The 26,484-nt window shown below is 32.7% G+C and overlaps 1 protein-coding gene across 3 annotated transcripts in view; it reads left to right on the forward strand.

Annotated features, from left to right (window-relative positions):
- The window catches only part of LOC114339168 (dynein axonemal heavy chain 1-like), a 1,269,803-nt gene that overhangs the window by 132,444 nt on the left and 1,110,875 nt on the right, over positions 1-26,484 (forward strand). For all 3 annotated transcript variants that reach the window (XR_007700607.1, XR_007700606.1, XM_050661243.1), the window contains exon 5: positions 10,664-10,766. Coding sequence is in view for 1 of the 3 variants with exons in the window: in XM_050661243.1 (XP_050517200.1) it covers positions 10,664-10,766 (103 nt within the window). In the remaining 2 variants the exon portion in view is untranslated. The remainder of the gene's footprint in view (positions 1-10,663; positions 10,767-26,484) is intronic.

Here is a 26,484-nt window from a genome sequence, read left to right on the forward strand (position 1 = left end):
CTTTTCCAATTTAATATGTTTGGTTGCCTACACCACAGGTCACAGCCAATCATAGAGCGTTTAATTAATTTATGCAAGCAATGTATGTTGTGTTGCCTATAATGAAATCGTCCTTCTTCTTCTTAACGTTCCCTATCAAGTCCCCTTGACGTTGGCGATTAACATGGCGAAACTGTCTCTGTCTCGAGCTATTCTAAATAGTTGTTCTGCTTTCTTTATTCCTGTCCACTCCCGGATATTCTTCAACCAAGAGGCTTGCTTTATACCAATTCCTCTGCGTCCTTCGATTTTACCCATCATAATAAGTTGAAGAATATTATACCGGTCTCCCCTTACTACGTGTCCAAAATATGCCATCTTTCTATATTTGATGTTCATTAATAGAAAATTGTTGAAATTGTAGTGAAATCGTTCATTAATAGAAAATCATTCATTAATAGGGGTCATTAATCAATGATTTTGAGGGTGTTAAAATTGATCATAAATGGACGGTCGACGGAAAAATTGTTAAAAAAATAATTTTTTCCAATCTAGTTTTCTTGCTTTGTATTTATTTTTCTCATAAACTAATCACTTTAGGCATCATGTTTTACACATTTTTGAAATTAGTATAAAGAGGAGAAGCCAAATATAAAATAAAAACGGTGGAAGTAATTTAAAAAAAAATAAGGGATGATACGAGAGGTAAAAGGGTGCTATTCTTGGAAATATTAAATATGGCATAAAACTCTCCCTTCGAGTATAATTTGACATGTTTTTGCGTTTTTTCTAAAAATCAGTGGTTCAAAAGTTATTCAAGGTGGATAGTTTTATCTGAAGGGCACTGTATATTAACAAGTATGTAAAAAGTGAAGATTAGATCGTTTTTTGGGATTAACAAGTTTAAACCTTCACTCATTCAAATCATAAGTCTAAGAAAACTTTTAATTATATGACATAGGAAATACAGATGATGAATGAATTTTAAAGCAATTAAAAGTTTGGACATATGACAGTTATATATAACAAGGTTGCACTGAGCTCTACCTACTAACTATGTCAAAGACAAAAATGTTTGTTAAAATTAAATTTTCTGCTCCAGAACTTTCGAGAGTTTATCTCATATTAGTTGCAAGGATATGTGATGATATGTTTAAACAAGTAACTAATAGTCCAGGGTTTTAAGGATTTTCTCAGGACACTCAAAGATCCAGGTAGCTGACTACTTTTTTAGTTATTGTAGACCTATAGAAAGAAAACCTAGCTGTTTGCTGCCTAGAGTTTGCGTCCGTTTTTTAATTATTAATAATTTATTGCAAAAATCGCAATTTTTTCGATTTTTTGCACCCTATTCAAAAGCTAAATAATTGACATAAAACTACAAAATTTAATTTTTTAGAACATTGAAAAACCTTCAAAATACCTATCTTTGAAAGTTAAAAAAATAATTTGTTGCTTCGAAAATTGCAAAATAAATGAAAATCGATATTTGTTAATAACGTTTACTAAATTTAACTTCGAATTTAACTTAAAAAATTAAAATATTTAAAAATTTCCAAAAACATCGTTTTTTTTTCTGTTTTCTTTGCTTATAACTTTAAAACGATTCGTTTTGGAACAAAGTCGTAAAGAAATAAAATAAAGATAATTGAATTTTGTGTGATATACGACTGATAAAAAATGTCTTAAGGTATTACCTTTTCTGCAATATAGCAATAAATACAAAATAAGGGGGCAAAATAAGTCTGTTGTTATTCAATATTTTTTAACCACTTTGGTAGCACTTAGAACCTTAGTAATTCGCTTAGGAAATTTTTTGTAACAAACTTAAATCGTGTACCAAATTTCAAAAAAATGGACCTAATAAATTTTGCATAATAAATTTGCAATCTAAATGTTTTTAAAAAAGTTCAAATTTTTTAAAATCTTTCTGAACAAAAAGTAGACCATTTAGAAGTTGGCTAATTTTTTTACATGTAAAGAGATGCTCTACCTATTTAATACATTTTACAGAATAAAAATTGGATTATTTAAGGGGCCCAGCAATGTTTTAAATTTATAAACAATTTTTTGGCTTATAAAAAAATAGCTTTGTTTAATAATAAAAGAATTAATTTTTAGCAATGCAAATAATTAAAACCGGTATAATTTGACTTAAACTTTCAAATGCTGTCAGCAGAATTGCTATTTTATTTTTTAATCAAACGTTATTCGCGTTCAAAAATTGCAATTTCTCGATTTTTTGAAAGTTCCACCGCGTTTATCTCGAAAACTATGAATCCTACGAAAAAACCTGTAGGAACATTTTTTGCTTAGAATTACCCAAGAAATACAAAAAAAATGTTTTATTTTGCGAAAAATCGATTTTATGTAATTCCTCAAGTTCTTTATTTATAACAACCTTATCGACATCCAGATCAACTGTTACCCAAAAAATTCGTGTTCTACGGGTCAAAATACATAAAAACTTGGGTAAGTCCATCTAAATAAAGAAGCCCGTAGCACCCCCTCCTGGCCACAACACTAATTTGTTTATAAGCCAAAAAATTGTTTATAACTTTAAAACATTGCTGAGGCTGCTTAAATAATCCGATTTCAATTCTGTAAAGTGCATTAGATAGGTGGAGTACTTCTTTATATGTAAAAAAATTGACAAATCTTTGTATATTCTAGTTTTTGTTGTGCAAGATTTTAAAAAATTTTAATTTAAAAAAAAGTTTAGATTGCAAAACTATTATGCAAAATCTAGTAAGTCAATTTTAATGAAATTTGGTGTACGATTTTAGCACACTACACAAATTTTCTAAGCGAATTAGGAAGGTTCCAAGTGTAACCTAAGTGATGGAAAATCATTGAATAAAGACAGGCTTGTTTTGCCCCCTTATTTTATATTTATTGCTATTTTGAAGCAAGAGTGATAAATTAAGACACTTTTAGCCAATCGTATCGAATAGTAAATTTAATAATATTTGTTTTATTCCTTTAGGACTTTTTTCTAAAATGAACAGTTTTTAAGTTATAAGCAAAAGAAGTAGAAAAAAGAACGAAATTTTTTGAAATTTTTAAATATTTAATTTTTTTTATTAATGTTCCGGGCATATTTGAGAAGGAGCATAAATCAATTATTATTAACGAAGTTATCACCTAACTTTATCCGCAAAAATCTGAATGCCACCTCTCACATCCACCTAAAAACAGATCCTTACTGGTCTATTTAATAAATAAATTATTATTATTAGATAATTATTTATTGAAGATCATTTATTTATTAAAGTATACCTTAACTTTTTCTATGATTAATAATAATAGTCTGATTAAAAACATGGATTTTTGGGAAAAAATTATTTTAACAAAAATTTTTTAAACAAATTAGATTGTTTTTTAAGGTGATACAGTAGCGATCAACAGGTAGCCAAAACGCGTTCCAAGATTGCAGCTGTAATTTTGAATATTTTTTCGAGATATTTGGCACACGTATTCGTAATGTAATAAAGAATGGCGGTAAAGAGCCCAATTTGAAAAATATATTAATATGTGGAAATTACTTTGTAATTAAATACAATATTAAAAAAACGAGCCTGTACCGCCATTAAGAAGAACAAAAAAATACACTTTCTTCAAATAAACTTTTTTATCCGTTGCCTAGATTTTGTGTCATTTTGGAACTACTAATGAAATAAAAAATTTGAGTAGTTCCAAAATGACACAAAATCTAGACATCGGATAAAAAAGTTTATTTGAAGAAAGTGTATTTTTTTGTTCTTCTTAATGGCGGTACAGGCTCGTTTTTTTAATATTGTATTTAATTACAGAGTAATTTCCACATATTAACATATTTTTCAAATTGGGCTCTGTACCGCCATTCTTTATTATATTACGAATACGTGTGCCAAATATCTCGAAAGAATATTCAAAATTAAAGCAGCAATCTTGGAACGCGTTTTCGCTACCTGTTGATCGCTACTGTTTCCTCTTAATTAATAAATATCAAATTGCAAATAGACAAATTACATATTTGTATTGTACAGAAAAATTACATACAAATTAAAAAAAGAAATATCAAAATATATGCAGTAGATCCCGAGATATAGAAAATGGTATTAGTTTTAAGTTGCCTTTTTTAGTTTTTGAACTCGTGCATTTGTCGGCTCCCAGATCCCTCTTCACTTACCACGACTAGTCACCAACTGAACAACATTTTTAACAATTCGTGTAAAATACCAACTTTTCGAATATGTAAAATGATTTTTCTGCGGACAATATTTTTAAAGTTAGTCTAAATATTTATAAACTACAAAATTTTAAAAATTTGTCATTAGTATTTTTGACTATATTAGATCATTTATTTTACCTTTTTTTAGTACATTTTGATAGTATCACGTTTCTACTTTCATTTGACATACGCAGAATTGCCTTTCCTTCATTATTTTCTGTCTTATGTTATTGAAAAATAAAGGTCTCTGGGATAAACAAATAGAATAATTTTAAACTAATTAATGGATCGGTCTCAAATTTTGAGGGTTTGTTAAGTACCCCAATACACAACTTTGGGCGAAACATTAAAGTTCTAAAGTAGTTTTAGTAAAAGTTATTAACAAAAAACAATTTTCACTTATTTTGCAGTTTGCGTAGCAAAAAATTAACTTTTAAGTTTCAAAAATCGGCATTTTAAAGGAGTTTCAAACTTCTAAAAAATTAAATTTTGTAGTTTTATGTCAACTGTTTAGCTTTTGAATGGGGTGCAAAAAATCGAAAAAATCGCGATTTTTGCACTAAATTGATATTAACTAGAAAACAGACGCGAACTTTAGGCAGGAAACAGGTAGGTTTTCTTCCTCTAGGTCTACAATGACTAAAAAAATAGTCAGCTACCTGGATCTTTGAGTGTCCCCAACATGGTTTATTTCCAGCTTATTACCCTGGAGTATATTATATTATCTTACCGACGATATAATATTATTTAGAATTCCTAAAAATCAGTCGACAAGAAATATTTAACAATAATTCAGGTTTCATAAAGTTTCAACAGTTTGTAGTGAAAACAAACCAGTAGGTAGTAACAGTAACAGATACACTTTATAAACACTATACACGAAGGCTATCAGCATGGACTAGTCCAAATAGAGAATACAGAAATCAAATTTACTTTATTAGACCAGGAAAATTAGCACTAAAACTACCGTAATAAATCAATATTTATGGAAATTCTTCATCTCATTTTTAAACAAGTTAAATTATGTAAATACAAGTTTTAAACTAGGCATAATTTGTTAACTTGGTTTGAAAAAATTAAAAAGAAAAAAAAAATATATATAAAAATAACATATATATTAAAATATTAATAACAAAAATAAATAAATAAATAAATAAAATAGAAGTAAAAAAAGTGATTACGCACAAATTAAAATATATAATAAAAAAATATAATATAAAAATATGATGTATCAAAAAAATAATATTGTAGTACTTACGTTATGAAATAAGAAATTTCTGACTATGAATCTGCAATCAATCACTAACAAGTCTGGGTAATTGGCTCTGCCAAAGCTATTTTTCAAAAAAAATCGAGATTTAAATAAAGTACCTAGAGACCTAGTAAATTTTTGCAGTGTGTTCAAGATGATGTCAGAAAAAAAGTCTGTTATAGAAAAATAGGTGGAAATGCATAATTGAATTTTAAAAATGCATTCAAAAGTTCATAAACATGTTAAAATAAGCATATTAAGGACCAGATTTTGTTACTCGGAGGGTTTTTAAGGTCGCTGAACATGACTACTGTAATACAAATATAAGAACTTCTGTTGGAGTCGAAGTAAAGAGAAAGATAAACTCCAACAGAAGTAAGGAAAAAGAAAATAAACTAGATGTATATAAATAATGATAATGAGAAGAGGGCTTTTTAGTTAAGAGGCTGAAGTAATAAAAATACTTTTATGGGGGGATAATGATAAGATGATGAAGTTGAGAAAAGGAGAATTAAACGGGATAGAAGAAACAGAAGCAAACTGAATAGAGTTGGCTAGCAAGAGATGCAAAAGAAAAACTTGACACTCAAGGAGGGATACGGCTCTTTTGCATGCCTGTCGAAGAACAGCAGCTCAAAATAGATAATGATGACTAGAAAAGTTAAATATTAAGATGATAATAATGTACTGAAAATGTATAAAGATGAATAAGTGCTAAAGAGGAACCAATTAAATAATACTAACAGATCATGGGCGCCAGGAAAATGATCTTCGATCATTCTCCAAGGTATCTTACACTGCTGTCAAATATTAGATAAATATATTAAATCAGTCAACATAAACATAAAGGAATAATAAAAATTCATGGTATACAAAATAAGTAAATCTTTATTAAAAAATAACTACTAGATGTTTGACAATCTCTGAGTTAAACAATGCATGTAATGTAAGTCTAACATGACAAAACGTTATCGTTAAATATGATATAAAATATAACAACAATCCTGTTATATGTATGTACAAAAAGATATACCTCTTACTTATATATTATAGGGTACAACTCACATGAGACTTTTATCAAATGGTTATATTACCCTTGCTACGTACCACTAAATTGAAACCGAGAAAGATGAAAATATATAAATAAATGGGCACAAGCCTGACCAAGAGAAAATACAATAATGAATTAATCAAAGTTAATGAATGAAAGCTAAAGAAATGAAGTTAGATAAATATACAACGACTTAAAAGGACCGAATAAATGAAGTAAAGCGAATAGACAATAAAATAGTTGGGAAACAAGCAAGTAATATTACACAATAAATATCAAACCAATAATAAAGTATAAAACCTAATTTTTTTTAGGCTAATTCCTGTGCACAAGAACTACATACACTAATATTCAAATATATTATATAAAAACAAAGGTAAGCTAAATCTGAAAAAAAAAATAATAAACATAGTGCATTACTAACAGTCCGAAATATAAAACACAAAATTACTCAAATCACCAAACTGAGTGTTCCCAAACAAACCCATTCCTCAAATGAATAACCAAAAGGTTCCCAGAAAATGAGCACCAGGATAGTGCCAAACCATGCTTCCTGTCAGCACAGATGTAGAGACCGAAAATGAAGCTGGAACGCTTCGCTTGCTCCCAGGTGACTGACTATGTAGCCGGAATAGGTTCCTCTCAGGTGGGTGAGGGTCTATGATTTCTCATGTTCGTTTTATATTACTTCCCCAAAAGGCTAACACAAATATTTACCCAGTCTTAGTTTCTATGTAAAAGTGTCCGAAAAAAAGTCAAAGGGGAAAAAGAGAACTAGAGAAGTTTTTTAGGATAGATGATAATGTAAAAAGGCCATTACCTACACACAAAAAAATCTCTCATTATTACTGAACTACTTGACCTTGACAAGAACAGACACATGAGTGTGGAATTTAAATACAGAATAGATATGACATCTTTAAAATAATTATAGGATATTTATGATGCTAGAAGACTTCAAAAAGAATTTTTGACTTAATTATAACCAAAAATGAAGACTATTAGAATTTTCTCTGAATAAATTATCTACAGATATTGGATGTTCAAATTGGATTATTTCCAACATTAATTTAGAAATTGATATGTTTGGTTATGTTAAAAAAATATTAGAAAAGAATATAGAATTTTCATGGACGGAATCTTAAATAAACATCGATTAATCTACATAAAATCCACATTGACTTGAGTCCAACAATGAGAATCCTATATTTCACAAAAACGATATAAGCGATCATATAAAAACCTGACTATATAAAAAGTAAATAATTACCGGGAAGAAACTCCTAGTGGACTGCCATTTTCCCTGGTTCAAGACACAGTTGGATACTATAATATTATTTTAAAGACTAACTGGGAACTGTAGACACAAATGCTTAATTAATTTATGGAGATATTCTCCGCCATTTTGGGTACTGCTACTTCACTATTCCGGCTCACGAGTCAAGTGACGAGCGAAATGTGCTTCTCCGCCAAGGTAAACGTAAACTCTCAGAACGCGAGGTCATATTCGCCACCAGAGGCGTAGTGTATGTTCCGTACATAGAAAGGTGACGTCACGTAAATATTTAATTACGACAAAATTAGAGAATTTAATTAAGCGACCAAAAGAAAATAATTATAAAAATAATTAAGAAGTTCAAAAATGATTTAGTAACGTATCAGATTGTTAGACTACGCCATCAGAAACGACCTCGGAGTACCTGGTGCCCAGCGTCACATCATCTAAATATGCTACAGTTATCGGCACTAAATTGATGCAAACAGGTTTCTTGGAGGTTTTTAAATGGCTGAAGACGAATACGCTATCATAATTAATCCCCCAAGTACCTAGTGCCCAGTATTATTGATAAGGCAAGTCATTTTCTGAAGTGTCGTATGCTTTCAACATTAAATTCATGTTACTGAAAACGAATATGACATCAGAGCGACACCCGTAGCACCTGGCGTCTAGGGTCACGTCACCTTCTGGAGTTTCGGATGATGTCGGCATTAAATTGATGCAAACAGATTACACGGGATATTCTTGGGGTTGCTGAATACGAATACGCTATCAAAACCGACTCCCGGGGCACCGGGTGTCAAGTGCCACTGCTGAGGCAAGTTATCTTCTCAAGGGTTTTGACACTAAATTCATGTAATCAGATTATTCGAGGGTCTGTTGATGTTGCTGAAAAAATATGCAATCAGAACAACACTTAAAGCACCTGGTCGTCACTGCTCAGAAACGTTATCTTCTGGAATTTCAAATTTTTTGGCATTAAATTGATGCAAAAAGATTCACGGGGGAATTTTAGGGTTGACGAATACGAATACGCCATCAAAATCGACCCCAGGATTACTTGGTGCTCTAGGTCACTGCTAAGGCATCTTCTGGAGTTTAAAGAGTTTTTCGGCACACCGACGGTTGGTTCTGATGGAGTACTATTTTTTAGCAATCTCAAAAACTTTCCAGTTTGCTTCAATTAAGTGGTGAAAAGCTCGAAACTCCAGATGACGTGCCCTAGCAGTGAACCTTGGTACCACGTACTCTGGTGATAGGTTCTGATGGTGTATTCGTCTTCAGTGACCCCAAAGGCTAGCAAGTAACAAAGTCTGGCCCTTAAGATATGGCTTTCAGGTGCAAGTCTGATGAGTGGTACGAATCAACTTTTATCCCTATACATAAAAAAGGACACAGTAATTACCGTACCAATGCCCTTATTCCTCATGCATGCAACATCCTGAGGTAGGGTGGAATATCAAAATTACGTGTAAATAATAAACTGTCTGACAGCTTTGAAATCAACAGTGGACTCAAACAGGGTGATGCGTTATCTCCACTACTTTTTAACCTTGTATTAGAGAAAGTCATGAGGTCGGCCGAAATAAAAAGAGAACTGCTATCGGTTCAAGGTCCCAAGTTATTACTAGCTTACGCAGATGACGTTGATTTCGTTGGAGACTCCATCCTATCCACAAAAGCCATTTTCAACAAGGTGGAAGGAGCAACAAGCGAAGTAGGGCTGAGGATTAATGAAGAGAAGACGAAATATATGTGTATAAATAGAACGACACGAAGAGACGGATAGGACAAAATGTGACGGTCAGCACCTTCAATTTCGAAAGGGTACAACGTTTTAAGTATCTGGGGGCCGTAATCACAGGTGACAACGTTGTTACTGAAGATATAAAAAACAGAATCCAATCAGCAAGTCGCTGTCTATTCGCGCTGGATAAGCTAATAAAATCAAAAAATTTTACAAGAAGTTCCAATATCAAAATCTACAAATTCATCGTAAGATCTGTACTAACATATGGATGCGAAACGTGGACCATGACTAAATCAAACGAAGAAAATCTTAGACGTTTTGAACGAAAAATACTTATAAAAATTTTCGGACCTCACCACGATATTAACACAAACCAGTATAGGATCAGAACCAACATCGAATTAGCAGCACTCTACAATGACACCGATATTGTCCAAGAAATTAAATGACAGCGACTAAGATGGGCGGCCACGTGCACAGACTTCATAACGAGAGACTTGTAAGACTGGTATGGGAGGAGATTCCTACATGCAAAAGACCACTCAGACGTCCCAGAATGCGATGGAGAGATAACATTCAAACAGATCTCCGAAAAATGAACATTCCATTTGACCCTAGTTTGATGGAAGACCGATTGGAGGAAAGTTGTACATTTAGCCAAGACATACCCAGGTAGCGCTACGTGATGATGATGATGATGATGATAAATCAAAATACTGCTAAATACAGTTAATGAACGGCTAAAGAGCTTTCTACTTCCAGTAACTGCATGATGTAATGAAAAAATCCCGCTATGAATGAAGAAGTCGAGGAAAGGTTACCGAAATTACTATAATAGAACACAGGACTTTAATATTTAAATACAGGATTTGTCATGTACAAAGCATCATCGTGATTGTAGTTGTACGCGCTTAAATCTATTTTATATTGTTGGAAGATAATTTGTAAGTGTATATAAATTATAGTAAAATATAAGTCATTCTGTAGACAGTGAATGTAAATAAATTAAAATAAATAAACTAAATAAATTAAGTGCTCAAATTTTTTATAAATTAGAAGCATTGCAATCACTAATTTTAGTAAAGTCATAACAATAGTACTATTGCTATCTAATTATTGATACATACGTTTATTTTCAGCCCTATCGGAGAAGTATTTAGAGCAAGATTACGACAATTTCCGGCCTTAGTCAACAACTGTACGATCGACTGGTTTAGCCCTTGGCCTGATACTGCATTGCAAGTAAGTATTGAGCATACAATTACAAATTATAGTGCTGTCATCAGTCAGAAACGCTTTCTTACCTGTCACCTGTAATTAGTTGGCTTTCACCTTTCTCTTTGTGAAGACAGAGAAATCAACTTAACCACCCACATACACGTGGTAGAGTCATATAATGCTGTGAGGTATATCTTTTTTATTTTCACCCATCGCCAGGGTTTAACATAATACACGCCAATGTAAGACTTTTGGTCGGCGTTTTAAGGGTTTTAACCTATGTATTTTTGGTGGCTTAGCATGTAGAGCTTGTAAGTATAACCTAATTTTTTATTTTGGTCAACCTTTAAATTTTTTTACTCTTGTCTTCACTAATTATGGTTGTACTTATTTTAGGCTTAGAACACTGATGATGCTCTCTTTAGAGCGAAAACGTTCTGACTTTTAATGTAGCCCTTTATTGGGGTTTTAATAAATATACCTTTTACACAGAAGTCTTTCTTCAATTGTTGTAATTAATGGTATACAGCCAGTTACGGGAAATTTTTCCTTATGGATTTTAAATTATAGATAATGAGATTCAGGTTGGTACTAATACTCATATATTCTCTCAAACATGGGCACATAGAGAACCATAGATAATTATAGAGGGTCTACTTCAAAATCCCGACAGCCAAAATCCCGACAGCCTCAATCCTGACGGCCAAAATCCCGACACGCCAGAATCCCGACAGGCCAAAATCCCGACAGGCCAGACGTCCGACAGGTTTGATAAGTTTCTTTTTAACATATTACTTTTTAACATTTATTTCTTGTTTTTTGTTTATGGCCATCTACTTTTTATTTTTTGTTACTAAACGAAAGTATTTTGTATTAAAAGTATTAAACAAAAGTCGGAATTTTTACTTATGCGAGAATTGTTGCATGTCGGGATTTTTGCCTGTCGGGATTCTGGCGTGTCGGGATTCTGGCGTGTCGGCGTTTTGGCCGTCGGGATTTTGGCTGTCGGGATTTTGGCTGTCGGGATTTTGGGCGGCACCGAATTATGGAAGACTTCAGCTAAAAGATTACAAATTAAAACAAGGACAATTAAGCGGTAAATTCTAAGCTGGTATGGCATTGTGTGGGTGCCCTAAATAAATTAGAAGACTGTAGCAAGGTTACATACCCCACCTTTACACTAACAGAGATATGGCTCCACACTGATAGCCCAGGTACCGGGGCTTGGGGTCATAAGCTCAATAAAAAAGCAGATAAAAAGGCTCGTCAATGCCATTCGTTGGACCGGAACCCTTCTGCGGCATTGCAAAAGTAGTAACAAGAATGGCTATAAAAAAATTACACTTTTATAAAAAAAACTTTTTTATAATAAAACGTTTTTATTATTTATAGAAGTAGTCCAGAAAGCCACTGCGCATCCGCTAGGAAAAATATTCTAATTCGGATTTTTTGCACAATCTTACTCAAAAAGGACTCCTTTTAACAAATTTGCATGTTGCCCAAAAGGTGGTCAAAAATTTTTTAAACGTTTTTTTTTGTTTTTATCCTAAAATTATTATTTTTGCATGGAAAAACGTTGTTTTAGGTTTTTTGGATCATTCCAAACAGAAAAGGTCTTTAGTGACTTTTCTCTAAAAATGACAGTTTTTGACATATAAGCGATTAAAATTGAAAAATTGCGAAATCGGCCATTTTTAACCCTCAAAAACTATGTGAAAAACTGAAAATTTGAATGTTGCCAAGGTAGGTAGATATTCTTTAAACATCGATTGATGAAATCACGAAGAGTTTTTTGCAATACAATATTTAAAACTCCTTTGTTTTTTAATTGCTAATCAAGTGTGCGCGACACTATTTTCCACCGACAGTATGGTGCAAATGAAAGGAATAAATTCGTTATTTCGTAAACCGGCGACTTTAAGAAAAAATCCCGAAACAGGTCCATTTTTATTTTTAAGTTATGATATTGTGGCATATACGGTATACTAGTGACGTCATCCATCTGGACGTGATGACGTAATCGATGATTTTTTTAAATGAGAATAGGGGTCATGTGCTAGTTAATTTGAAAGGTTCTTCAATTCTCTATTCACTAATATAAACATTTACATAATTATTTATACAGGGTGTCCAAAACATTTTTATTAAATTAAATTATTTGACAAAAAAAGAAGTAGATGGACACCCTGTATAAATAATTATGTAAATGTTTACATTACTGACTAGAGAATTGAAGAATCTTTCAAATGAGCTACCACATGACCCCTATTCTCATTTAAAAAAATCATCGATTACGTCATCACGCCCAGACGGATGACGTCACTAGTATACCATATATGCCACAATATCATAACTTAAAAATAAAAATCGACCTATTTCGGGATTTTTCCTTAAAGTCGCCAGTTTACGAAATAACGAATTTATTCCTTTCATTTGCACCATACTGTCGGTGGAAAATAGTGTCGCGCACGCTTGATAACAATTAAAAAACAAAGGAGGTTTGAATATTGTATTGCAAAAAACTCTTCGGGATTTCATCAATCGATGTTTAAAGAATATCTACTTACCTTGGCAACATTCAAATTTTCAGTTTCTCACATAGTTTTTGAGGGTTAAAAATGGCCGATTTCGCAATTTTTCAATTTTTAATCGCTTATATGTCAAAAACTGTCATTTTTAGAGAAAAGTCACTAAAGACCTTTTCTGTTTGGAATGATCCAAAAAACCTAAAACAACGTTTTTCCATGCAAAAATAATAATTTTAGGAAAAAAACAAAAAAAAACGTTTAAAAAATTTTTGACCACCTTTTGGTCCTGGCAACATGCAAATTTGTTAAAAGGAGTCCTTTTTGAGTAAGATTGTGCAAAAAATCCGAATTAGAATATTTTTCCTAGCGGATGCGCAGTGGCTTTCTGGACTAAAGAGAATATAAAATAATTTGACGATATAAAATGCTTAAAATTCCAAAAATTACACTATAATAAAAAAGTAATTTTTACAATACCACGGTTTTGTTATATACAGGGTGAGGCAGATAACTGGCCCATTAGAAATATCTCGAGAACTAAAGGCAACAGAATCATGAAAATTGGAATAAGGGGGTTTTGAAGGATGATCTATTAAATGAAAATATTTTCATCTCTTTGCAACTTCCGGTTATACCGGAAGTTGCTTATAACTTCGTTTTTTTAAATGGGACACCCTGTATATTTTTACATTTTTGGATTCTCTTCGATGTCTTCTTTTTAAAATATAAGGTTTTGTAATATTATACAGGGTATTTTAAAAGATAATTACGTTTTTTTTTTAATTTCGTAGCAAAATTCACACCCTGTAGAATTGTAGTAGTTTAACATCTAAAACTCTACTTACGTTCAACTGATTTTTAATATACTCTACCATTGTTAAGAATCATTAGTATAGCTAAATTTTTAATTTTAGTATACAGGGTTGGTCGAAACTCGGAATGAGTATTTTCTGAGTTTTCTTAAATGGAACACCCTGTATTTTAGTATTGTAATGAAATGATATTTTATGGTACTTTTTTATTTCTTAAGCATTCCCTATACCTAACTGCTTTAATTTGTGCTTAATTGTTAATCGCACCAACAATCTTAACTAAGAAGGTATTTCGATAGCTAAACCATTATTGGTAATTTTAAGGACCAGTCTGGATTAATATGTATTTATTTCGGAAAAATTATTTGGGATTGAGTATTTTCACGGCCAACCTAATAAAATTTTACGTATTTTTTGTTGCAATTAATGTTTAGCTTGAATCACCAATAACTCACAAATTAAAGCAGTTAGGTATAGGGAATGCTTAAGAAATAAAAAAGTACTATAAAATATAATTCCACTACAATACAAAAATACAGGGTGTTCCATTTAAGAAAACTCAGAAAATACTCATTTCGAGTTTCGACCAACCCTGTATACTAAAATTAAAAATTTAGCTATACTAATGATTCTTAACAATAGTAGAGTGTATTAAAAATCATTTGAACGTAAGTAGAGTTTTAGATGTCAAACCACTACAATTCTACAGGGTGTGAATATTGCTACGAAATTAATAAAAAACGTAATTATCTTTTAAAATACCCTGTATAATATTACAAAACCCTATATTTTAAGAAAGAAGACATCGAAGAGAATCCAAAAATGTAAAAATATACAGGGTGTCCCATTTAAAAAAACGAAGTTATAAGCAACTTCCGGTATAACCGGAAGTTGCAAAGAGATGAAAATATTTTCATTTAATAGATCATTGTTCAAAACCCCTTTATTCCAATTTTCATGATTCTGTTGCCTTTAGTTCTCAAGATATTTCTAATAGGCCAGTTATCTGCCTCACCCTATACAGGGTGTCCAGAAACTCTACCGACAAACGAAGACAGGAGATTCCTCAGGTAAATTTAAGATAATTTAACCCAATTCACTTAGTCCGAAAATGCTTCTTAAGGGAGCTAGAGCTCTTTGAAGATGGTGTCTTGTAATTAGTTTTTCTTAAATACCTCCAGAACGCTTTTATTAAAAAAAAACAAAAATTGGTACGCGTATTTATCTTCAAGAGATAAATCTAATCAATACATTGCAAATTTCTAGTACCGATCATAGGCGTCCGTTTTTGGTAGGGCAACGGTTATTTTACCGCATAACTGTTTTATCTTTAACTTGTATGCATTTCTGACACTAGATTATTAAATTGTGAAGTATTCTAGTACTAAAAGGTACTCTTGTTTTAAATCGGTAGGACACACCGTTTTCTAGAAAAATCGATTTGAAAATTTTTCACTTTCTGAATAACAAAAAAAAATTTCAAAAAAAACTGTTTAGAAAGACGAAAACTGGTGCATTTATTTATATTCCAGAGATAAATCGATTTAATTAATTGCGAATTTCTAGTACTGGTCATAGGCGTCCGTTTTGGGTAGGTCAACAGTTATTTTATGGCATAATGTTTTTGTCTTGAATTTTCGAGCATTTTTGACACTAGATTATTAAATTATGAGGTATTCTAGTACTAAAAGTTACTCTTACTTTATGTTGGTAAAATACTTCGTTTTATGTTGAAAAGTTCTTTCAATTTTTTTTCAAATTCCAAAAACGAAAAACTTTCAAATCGATTTTTCTAGAAAACGGTGCATCCTAACGACTTAAAGCAAGAGTACCTTTTAGTACTAGTACTAGTACTTTAGTACCTCACAATTTAATAATCCGGTGTCAAAAATGCATAAAAGTTAAGGACAAAAAAGTTATACGATAAAATACCCGTTGCTCTACCCAAAACGGACGCCTATGACCGGTACTAGAAATTTGCAATCGATGGAATCGATTCATCTCTGAAAAGTAAATATGCATACCAATTTTCGTTTCTCTCAATAGAAGCCTTCTAGAGGTATTTAAGAAAAACTAATTTCATGACGCCATCTTCAAAGAGCTCTAGCTCCCTTCAGAAGCATTTTCGAACTAGGTGAATTGGGTTAAATTGCCTTAAAATTATCTGAGGAATCTCCTGTCTTCGTTTGTCGGTAGAGTTTCTGGACACCTTGTATAGGAGAAAACATGTTTCGAAAGAATAAAATATGAATTTTTAGTAGGTGTATTAACTGTTAAAATTATAATTCCAAAAATTACACTAGTATAAAAAGTACTTTTTATAATACCACGGTTGCTTAAAATGGTATATATAATATTTATATATAATAATTAACTTATAATAAAATAAGAATTTTAAGTAAGTATATCAACTTTTAATTATTTATTAAAAAAATCAAAGAAAGCCAAGCAACAGCCGTGTTCGAACCGTGGGAACTCTCGGTCTGCAGTCTAATGCCACTGACCTACCATCAATTTGTAGATATCGATTTATTAACGTACTTTAAAATATCATTGCATTAGTCACATTTTTAAAATAGTTTGAAATAAAAAAAATCGATTTTCAATTCAGGGTGATTGATTAGTGGGGAAAAGCTTTGTAGATCCGTTATAGTAATAGATAGCAATAAAAGTTAATAACAAAAATTGTAGCCAACTTTGATTACAGATTCATAATCAGTAATCGTAAATTGTCAGGTTTAGACAATTCAGTCATGGCTTACCTAAAATTTCGAAATATTTAGACCTGTAATTAATAATTTGCTCTGAGAAATGAAAATTTCTCAAAAACTGATAAATTTAGACATAGGGAATGTTATATATAAATTAAAGTACGGTAATAGTACTTTTCGATAGTGATATAAAATACAGGGTGTTTCAATTAAAATTACTGAGAAAATAATGTACTTGCGTTTTGACTCACCCTGTATTCAATATAAAGAAAATCAGGAATATCAATCATTTATGAAAATTTTGACAATAAGTAAAAAAATATGGCATCAATAAACCTTTTACGTTGTGCTTATTTTTATTTATACAGGGAGTTGAACTTGTTACGATTTTCGTATAAAATTTGTTATAACTTTGTACATACCCTGTATAACATACCAAACTTTTATAATTTTGTAATGGAGAAGTTAAGAAGATTTTGAATATAAAATAAAATATAGGGTGTTCCGTTTAAAAAAACATAAATTTGATCTGCCACTATGTTATCGAACACTCTGTATAATTCTAACTAATTTTGTAATGTGAAGCTCAAAGTTGGCTACAATTTTTATTATTAACTTTTTTCGCTATCCATTACTATAACGGATCTACGGAGCTCTACCCTACTAATCAATCACCCTGTAACTGTATAGTAGCAGATAAATATTGCATTGTTAGCTAGTTCAAAGCTATACTGAAAATTTCAGGTACCTACGTAGCCTAGAACTATTTTTAAAATGGATTACAAAATTTGCGGAGTCCGTGACACCAACCAAGCCAAGTATATAAAAACGTTTTAATTAGTAGCTCACAAATCGTCGGAATGGTGGTTGAATTCACCAAGAGAAAGACAGGCGAGGCAGTTCATTACAAGACATTCGTTAAAATTTAGGGCAAAGATAATAACAGACCTGGATCCCGCGTACCAGAAAAAAGTTGATTAATAGCAAACTGAAAATTTGTTAATAGCTTAACGGTATCTATTCGGACAAACTTTGATGTATGGGAACACTGGAAGAGGGGACGTTTTTATTGTGGAACAGGATAAAAATTTGAAACGTCAGACTACGAAAGCGTCCCATGTATTTTTTCGGACAGAACTTCCAATTGATTTGTTACTCTTTCATTAAACTCTCATGCAAAAATCAGACTTGTATTTATCATTAACTGAGCATTTTAATTAGTCCGATACGTAGAACATGTCAAATAACAGGAATATTGTTTACGATAAATGGCAGTCTAATTTTTGCATGAGAGTTTAATGAGAGGGTAACAAATCAATTGGAAGTTCTTCTTCTTCTTCTTCTTCTCCTTCTTCTTCTTCTTCTTCTTCTTCTTCTTCTTCTTCTTCTTCTTCTTCTTCTTCTTATAATAGTGTGTTGGGATACACGGCATCTCTTAGTAATCTTCTTATTAAAACAAATCCTTTTAATAATTAAAAATGTCTTTAGCAAAACAAACTACGTTTGTTGATAGTAAATACGATCGACCTACATTAGCACATATCGGTCTAACAGTTTAGGTTTGACCAAGGTCGGTTTGAAATAACAATAATATTCATTATTTTTATAACCCAGTCGACTCAGCGCTTTTAATCAAAACAATCTTACTTTCATTATATACCAAAACAATGACAGGAGAATACCGATTATTAGTTCTAATTCCATCGCGAACAGGAAGTCATTAATATTTGAGATCCCAAAGGGAAAACATCACAGCTACTGAGAACTAACGTACCACCAGCTCTTTACCGTTAGTACTCTAACTTAAAAAATAAATGCATCTACAGTGATACGAGTTATTTCATCAACCCTTATGGTAGGGGGTAACCAACCCTTAATTATCTAAGGTGGCTCAGAAGCCAGGAGCCACCATAATAGGCCTCTTGGCCTGTTCCTTACCGATTTTGAGCTTGTATTCGTAGCTGTGATGTTAAATGACAGCTATTTCGCCACCTTTTAAAGGGCCTTCCTATTGGCCTGTTGCCTATTGGCATCGAATCCCTGGCTATACGGGCTATTCTCTCGCTGTCCATTCTCGTCACATGCTGATTCCACTCTCGTCGTCTCTGTCTTCCCCACCGTACTATATCTTGTATGTTACAGAAATCTCTTATTCTGTCGTTCGGTATTCTGTCTCTCAGTGTTTTCCCAGTTATTGACCCCAGCGTTCTCATTTCTGATGTTCTCAGTATCCTCTTGGTTTCTGCTGTATCACATCTTGTTTCTATCGCGTACGTCGTACGTCATGATCGGTCTTACAAATGATTTGTATATGCGTACTTTCCCTTCCAGCCTCATATTTTTGTTTCTCCAGATGACATCCCTCAGACATCCTGACACGTAATTGGCTTTATTTTCTTGCTTTCGGACGCTTTCTTTAACAATTCCATAACTACATATTTCGATTCCCAGATATTGGAATCTCGAGACTTGTTCGTTGTTAATTACTAATTTGCATCTTATGGGTTCCCTTGACACTACCAGGGATTTTGTCTTGGCTGTTGATATGTTCATGTTATAGTTCTTCGCCACTGTGTTGAAAGTTTGTGCCATTCGCTGTAGGTTATCCTCGTTATCGGAGATCAAAATTGCGTCGTCAGCATAACAGAGGATTTATATTTGTTTTTCCGCCATCTTATATACTTCAACTCCGCCTATCCGCTGTTGGGTGAACTAAGTAGCTCAGCAGCGGGTTGCCAGTCCCAAGCCCGGAAAAAGGAGGAGGGTTCGAGGGTAAGACTAGCGACCTACCACGGTAAAAACGAAAATGCTCATAGAACCGATCACCAAGCCTCGGATACCGGACAGAAATTGGAAGTTCCCTCCGACAAAATACATAGAACGGTTTAGTAGTCTGACGTTCCAAATTTTTAACCTGTTCCACAATTAAAACCTGTTCCAGTGTTGCCGTACATCAAAGTTTGTCCGACTAGACACCGTTGGGCTATTAACAAATTTTCAGCTTGCTATTATTGATCAACTTTTTTCTGGTGCGCGGGATCCAGACCTATAACAAAAGGCAGGAAAACAGTCAAAGCTATTATACTATGCGTGCTAATAGGGTACTGCAAGCTAATAGCCAGTTGGAACTCTTAAAATTAGCAGGTCATGAATTGCAGATTCTGTCATCAAGCAGAGGAAACAGCACAGCACATTCTTTCAGAGTGGTGGGCTGACAAATATGCAGTTCTTTGCATTAGGCGAAGAAAAGCCACCGGCAAAGACCTACATGGAAGATTCAATCTTGAAGTTATTAGACCTTGTATAACTTCTAACTTCTAACTTTTAACTTCAGGACAAGCTAGACAATGTAATTTGGAGATATCACAATAGATTTGGGGGACCACAATAGATCTAAAAAGGTAGCAGTGAAATAGGGCCACCTCAATGGATCTCTCTACATATTTACCACTTACATATTAATAAGAAACATATTATTAGTCCAAGAACCAAAGGTTTTCACCTCGCAATTTCTACAGAATGGATCGATTTGCTTGAAAATTTAAGAATAAATAGTGGATAGTCCTAGGATCAAAATCTATATAATGCCGAAAGACTCTTGTACCATGGGGGGGGGGGGAGGTTGCCATCCCATCTCGGGGTGGAAATTTTTATTATATTTTGACTGCAAAAGTTGGGAAAAGCGTTGATTCTAAGCAAAAAATATTCTGTATATTTATTCGCTATTGAAAGTGTTAGTTTTATATCGAAAAAATCAATGTTTTTTATACATAGGTGCCCATTTACGATCCACTCAATTTTTGCCGTAGAAAAATTTTTTTCATACCAAGTTCTTAGGAATTAAATAACCTACAATTTCATATTTAAACATTTTTTCGTATCTTCCATGCTAATCTATTCTGAAGAAAATGGCATTTTTTACCAAACTACAAAAATTCGTTATTCGCTTTAAACTCCATTTTTTTAAACTAATCGTTAAGCCGGTTAAACTTCTAGAACTTGTTAATAATACATAAATAAAAAAGAGCAAATAAGGTCAATGACTAATTTTAATTAAATTTGTTTAAAACGTTTAAAAGGTTTAAAACAGTTTTTTAAAAAACTAATCATTCTAAGCCAGTCAAAGTTCTAGAATCTATTAATAATACATAAATAAGGAAGAATGAATAAGGCCAATGACTAAAACACCGCTAACTTACATTATTATGCTTCCAATTGGATTTCTCCTTTTTTTTTTCAAAAAAATATAATGCTTTTTTAACCGTAACTTTTTTTACTTTAGAACATTTGGTGAAAAAGAATTTTGTATTTTGTGACAAGATCTATAAGTATATTAATATTAAATCTCTTTACAGTTCTCAGTCACAAAAAGAGGTGACTTTGAAAGGGTTGGTAAAGGTGGTTTTTGCAGTTTTTGCATGTTATTACAAGTATAATTGTCAATATCTCACTCAATTTTTGCCACACAAAAAAATTTTTCACACCACGTTCTTGGGAATTAAATAAGCTACAATTTCGTTTTTACATATTTTTTCGTATCTCTGATGGTAATCTTTGTATTCTGAAGAAAAGCCACTTTTTCCAAACTACAAAAATTCGTTATTTGCTTTTAACTCCATTTTTTTAAACTAATCGTTAAGCCGTTTAAACTTCTAGAACTTGTTAATAATACATACATAAAAATGAACAAATAAGGTCAATGACTTATTTTAATTAGGGTGGTGATTAGGGGGTTGCTTCCGAACACTTTTTCGTTGAAAAAGTAGGGACTGACATTCTTTTCATTATAAGTCACTTAGTTTTTGAGCTAGAGAATTTTTTTATTTCTAAAGACAATAATTTTTAAATACGTTAAATTAGTTTCAACAAGCTATCATCGAAAGATGTATAGTTTTCCCGTCTTTTGACTTTGAAACTACAATAATTAGCATTTGACGAAGAAGAGCTAACATATAATAAAGTATAGCTCGATTACTATTGGTCTTAAAGAAAATTAAAAATACAGTTTTGTTTATTTTTTCAACAGGTACATTTTTGTTAAGTCAAGTTGTTTTGATAAAACGAAAACTTTTGGAGTTATTAGCCGAAAACTTATTAAAAACATTGATTTTTTCTACATAAAACACTTTCGATAGCGAATAAATCGAAAATTGTTAATTTTATCAAAAACTGTATACAACGTTTTTTGCTTAGAATGAACGGTTTTACCTACTTTTGCGGTCAAAATATGATAAAAAATTGTGACCAACCACATGGAAGTGGCAACCACCCCCGTGGTAAAAGTGCATTTCGGCCTTTTATAGATTTTGATCCTTGGACTATCCACTACTTATTCTCAAATTTTTAAGCAAATCGATCCATTCTGTAAACACTGCGAGGTTGTGTCCTATTTTAAGCTTCATTCTTCATCATTAACCCGTACGCGTCCACTGCTGGACATAGCTCATGTCTTTCCATGTATCTCTATTTTGTGCGGCTTGCATCCAGTTACCGATAGCATGCTTCAAATCATCGGCCCATCTGGTTAGTGGGCGTCCTCTGCTCCGTAGTGCTTCTTCTCGCGGCCTCCACTCGACAATATGTTTTGTCCAACGGTTATCTGACAATCTGGCGACGTGTCCTGCCCAATTCCACTTAAGTGACGCGATTTTTCCGACAGCGTCTGTTGTTTTTGTTCTACGTCGTATTTCTTCGTTTGGGATTCGGTCTCTCAGGGAGACACCAACATCTGGCGCTCCATAGCACTCTGAGTTACGCGAATCTTGTTCACTACCTTTTTTGTTAGTGTTTCGGCTCCATAAGTGAGTACAGACAACACACACTGGTCAAAGATTTTCCTTTTGAGGCATATTGGCAAGTCCAATTTAAATACATACAGTAGGAAAAATGAAAGAATACCCATGAAAGAATATATAAAACACACTGTATTTTCCTGTCACCGTGTCACACAAAAAATTGGCCAGCGCAAGTACATGTAATAATTATTATTACATGTACTTGCGCTAAGCAATTTTCTTTGTGACACGGCGACAGGAAAATACAGCGTGTTTTATATGTTTGTTCATGGGTATTCTTTCATTTTTCCGACTGTAGTTCAGTTTACCAAACGCTGCCCAGGCTAATCCTATGCGACGTGGGAGTTCGCATGTATGATTATTTCGTCCCAACCGAATTTCATGTCCCAAGTACTTATAAGATGCAGTCTGCCCAATATCCATTCCATCAACAACAATATTACGATTTAGCACCAGATTAGTCATTATTTGCGTCTTGTTGATATTAATCTTTAGTCCGACCACTAAGGAAGCGTAATATAATTTGTTCAACATTATTATTACATCATCAAACAAAATTTAAAAACAATAGATTTGATAAGATACCCTCAGTTGGGGAGAAAGTATTAATAATAAAGTTTTTTTATTCGGTCAATGGTGTGAGCACTTTCAGATAAATAGTAACGTGTGGCCTAACTTTTACACACATACCTACTGTGGCAAATGTATTATATTTTTCAAAATTTTGGAATGCGTTTGAATCGTAGAACAATTTTAACTTTTGATTTTAATACAGACTTCAATCCTCTTCAAATATTCTCTCATGACTTTTAATTTAAAATAATTAGGGAAGCAGGAATTCAACAGTTTAAAATTTTACATTGAGTTTCCTATGGCCCGTTTTACGATTCACCACCCGGTATAATAATAATTTTCAAATTAGTATGATACAATTGATCCAAAAGATGACATAACCCAGACATCCAAAGTGAAAGTTATCCTCCAACACTGTTCGAGGTTGATGTTGTTCATTAAAAAGTTACACCGTTTTGAGCGTCCAGTTTGGCGGGGGGGGGGGGGGAGTCGGAAAATTAGTAGTTTTTTTACGTTTTTTCATCAATATTTCTAAAACTATACTTTAGCGTAAACAATTTTCTATAGACAAATGTTCTACATAAAATTCAAAACAAAAAGGTCCTATACATAATTGTTTTAAAATCAACGGTTACAGAGTTACGGAGAGTGAAAAGTAGAGGTTTTCGATACTTTTTATATTTCTTGGGCAATTGATGATGATTTTGGGTGGTGACGTTGACGTTTTTTCAAGGGATTATCACTAACATACCATCGGCCACTGAAATAGCCAAATTTATTTACATAACACAATCCTGTTAAAGAAAATTTCTTTCATCAGTAATAATATTGCCCAAAAAATATAAAAAGTGTCGAATACCTCCACTTTTCACCCTCCGTTACTCTGAAACCGTTGATTTTATAAAAATTATATAGGGGACCTTTTTTGTTTTAAATTTTACGTAGAACAATTTGTATAGAACATTGTTTACGCTAAAGCATAGTTTCAGAAATATTGACGAAAAACGTAAAAAAACTACTAATTTTCCGACTTCTCCCCCATCTCCCCCCAAAACCGGACTCTCAAAATGGTGTAACTTTTTACTGAAAAACATGTGGACCATATAGGACAATTTGGTGTTGGAGGAAAACTTTTACTTTGGATGTTTGGGTTAGGCTTTTTTTGGACCAATACTATACTACCTCCTTAACTTTGAAACCGTTCATTTTAGAAGGATTATGCATAGGGCCTTTTTCATTTCAAATTTAGTGTATAATATTTTTGTATAAAGGGTTGTTCATGCTAAACCACATAGTTTTAGAAATATTGACGAAAAACCTAAAAAACTACGAATTTACCGATTTCTCACCCTCTGCCCCCCAAACCCGACGATCAAAATGGTGTGACTTTTTTCTGAACATTATGTGGACCATATAGAACAATTTGGTGTTGGATGATATCTTTCACTTTGGATGTCTGGGTTTGGGTCTAGTTATACCATACTAAATATAACATTACAATAATTACTTGGAACATAATAAATAAAATTTAGTATAGTAGACAGCTCAGGCAATAAATATGATCATTAAAACTCTAAAAAATAACAATAAAAATACGAAAAAAGTTTAAAAAAAGTAACTGCATCTAAGACTTGATTAATAATTCACCGCATTATGACTCTACACTCCGATTCTCCAGATGTATTAGAGGTCTTTCATGTAAGATGTTGAACAGGTCCGTGGCGAGTGGGTTTGGATGGTAAGATAGTCTGGTCTTATATGTAGAGTTTACAGCAGGTATTGCTTCGCTAAGAGTTGCTTCAACTATGAAGTTCTTCTTGGTTCTGGACTGAGTTTGCCCGCTCTTTACCCTTGCATAATATTTTTTAGTAACCTGTATTTGAGACCTCTCATTACATGTCCGAAATACTGCAGATTTTTCTTCTTTATGCTTTTTATAATCTCAGAAGTCTTGCTGAAACGATCAAGTATTGTGGAGTTTCGAATCTTCTCTATCCAAGAAATTCTTAAAATTCTTCACATTTCGAAGACTTCACGGCGTTTAAGATCGATTTTGTTTACAGTCCAAAACTCGAAAGCATACAGTAAGACTAAAAACACGTAGCAGCGAAATAGGCGGATCTTGAATGCCAATTTTAGGTCTCGTTACATAATACTTTGGACATCCTTCTAAAAGCGGCTCTAGCCTGCTCTATCCTGGTTCAAACTTCAAAGTGACTATTTGGTGATATCCAAAGTAAAAAATTTTTCCACCTACCTCTTCCGAAAGTATACTTTTCCGGACCTGATTGTAGGGAGCAAAGTCGTACTCTTCCTCCCTAGGGAGTAAAAGTACGTTTCCTCCCTAGGGAGTAAAAGTAAAAGTGACGTCATAGTATATCATTAACCCGCCATTACACGCGCTATGAGGGAATCCCTCACCATATTTGTTTATAAGCAATGAAATTGTGTAAACTAATACGATAACCTTAAGCACCCAGGAATGCCTTTAGCATGGTTCATGAGAGGGTATGAAAAAGTTATAGAATATTTCAGGCGGTCATTGTGCTGTGTGATAGTTGAAAGAAGAGACATCCCTCTTCAAGTGAGGGAATTCCTCACTGCGCGTGCAATCACGGTGAAATCACGTTTCTGTTATCTCAAAGAAACTTTTAGGTTTTTATTTAATATTTAGGTAGGTTTAATTAAAATATTATTGTTTGGATTAGGTTAGGAACAGTGGCACACCGAGGGGGGGTTTGGGGGTTAAAATCCCACCCAGAGCATATAGAAATATATATAAAAGAAGTTAGGAAAATGTAACTTGTCTTTCACAAATTATACAAAAAACTTTCGGTGCCCAAGCGAACCCCCCTCCCCCCAGAGGAAAATTCTAGGTGCGCCTCTGGTTAAAAACCCATTTTTAAATTTACCTATTCTAATTGGGAAATAAGCCAAAATTCAACTTGAAAAATTGATTTTATTGACGTTTCGAATTCCACCTCGGACGTCGTTATCAAAATACAAAATATTAATAGTTAATTACATAAATGCCACAAAGAAATAGCTTCAGAACAGTTGTTAATTTTAATTTGTATTTTTAGTAAAATGAATTCGCGTAAAGAACGTTAATTTCTTCAGTGGCTTGCTGAAATTGAAAATTAAGAAAACTTGCTTTTGATCTATATTATTTTTACTTTTGTTTTGTTAAATTAATAAAAAAAATTGGTTTACGAGACTTTCTATAATATGTGAGTACAACCCATTTTATATTTATACATGTTGACATTCATTCTTTCTCGAAATAAGTCGAATTTATGTAGGTGAGGGCGACGCTCATACGC

Source organism: Diabrotica virgifera, chromosome 9, assembly GCF_917563875.1.
Source record: "Diabrotica virgifera virgifera chromosome 9, PGI_DIABVI_V3a".
Taxonomy (NCBI): Eukaryota; Metazoa; Arthropoda; class Insecta; order Coleoptera; family Chrysomelidae; genus Diabrotica; species Diabrotica virgifera.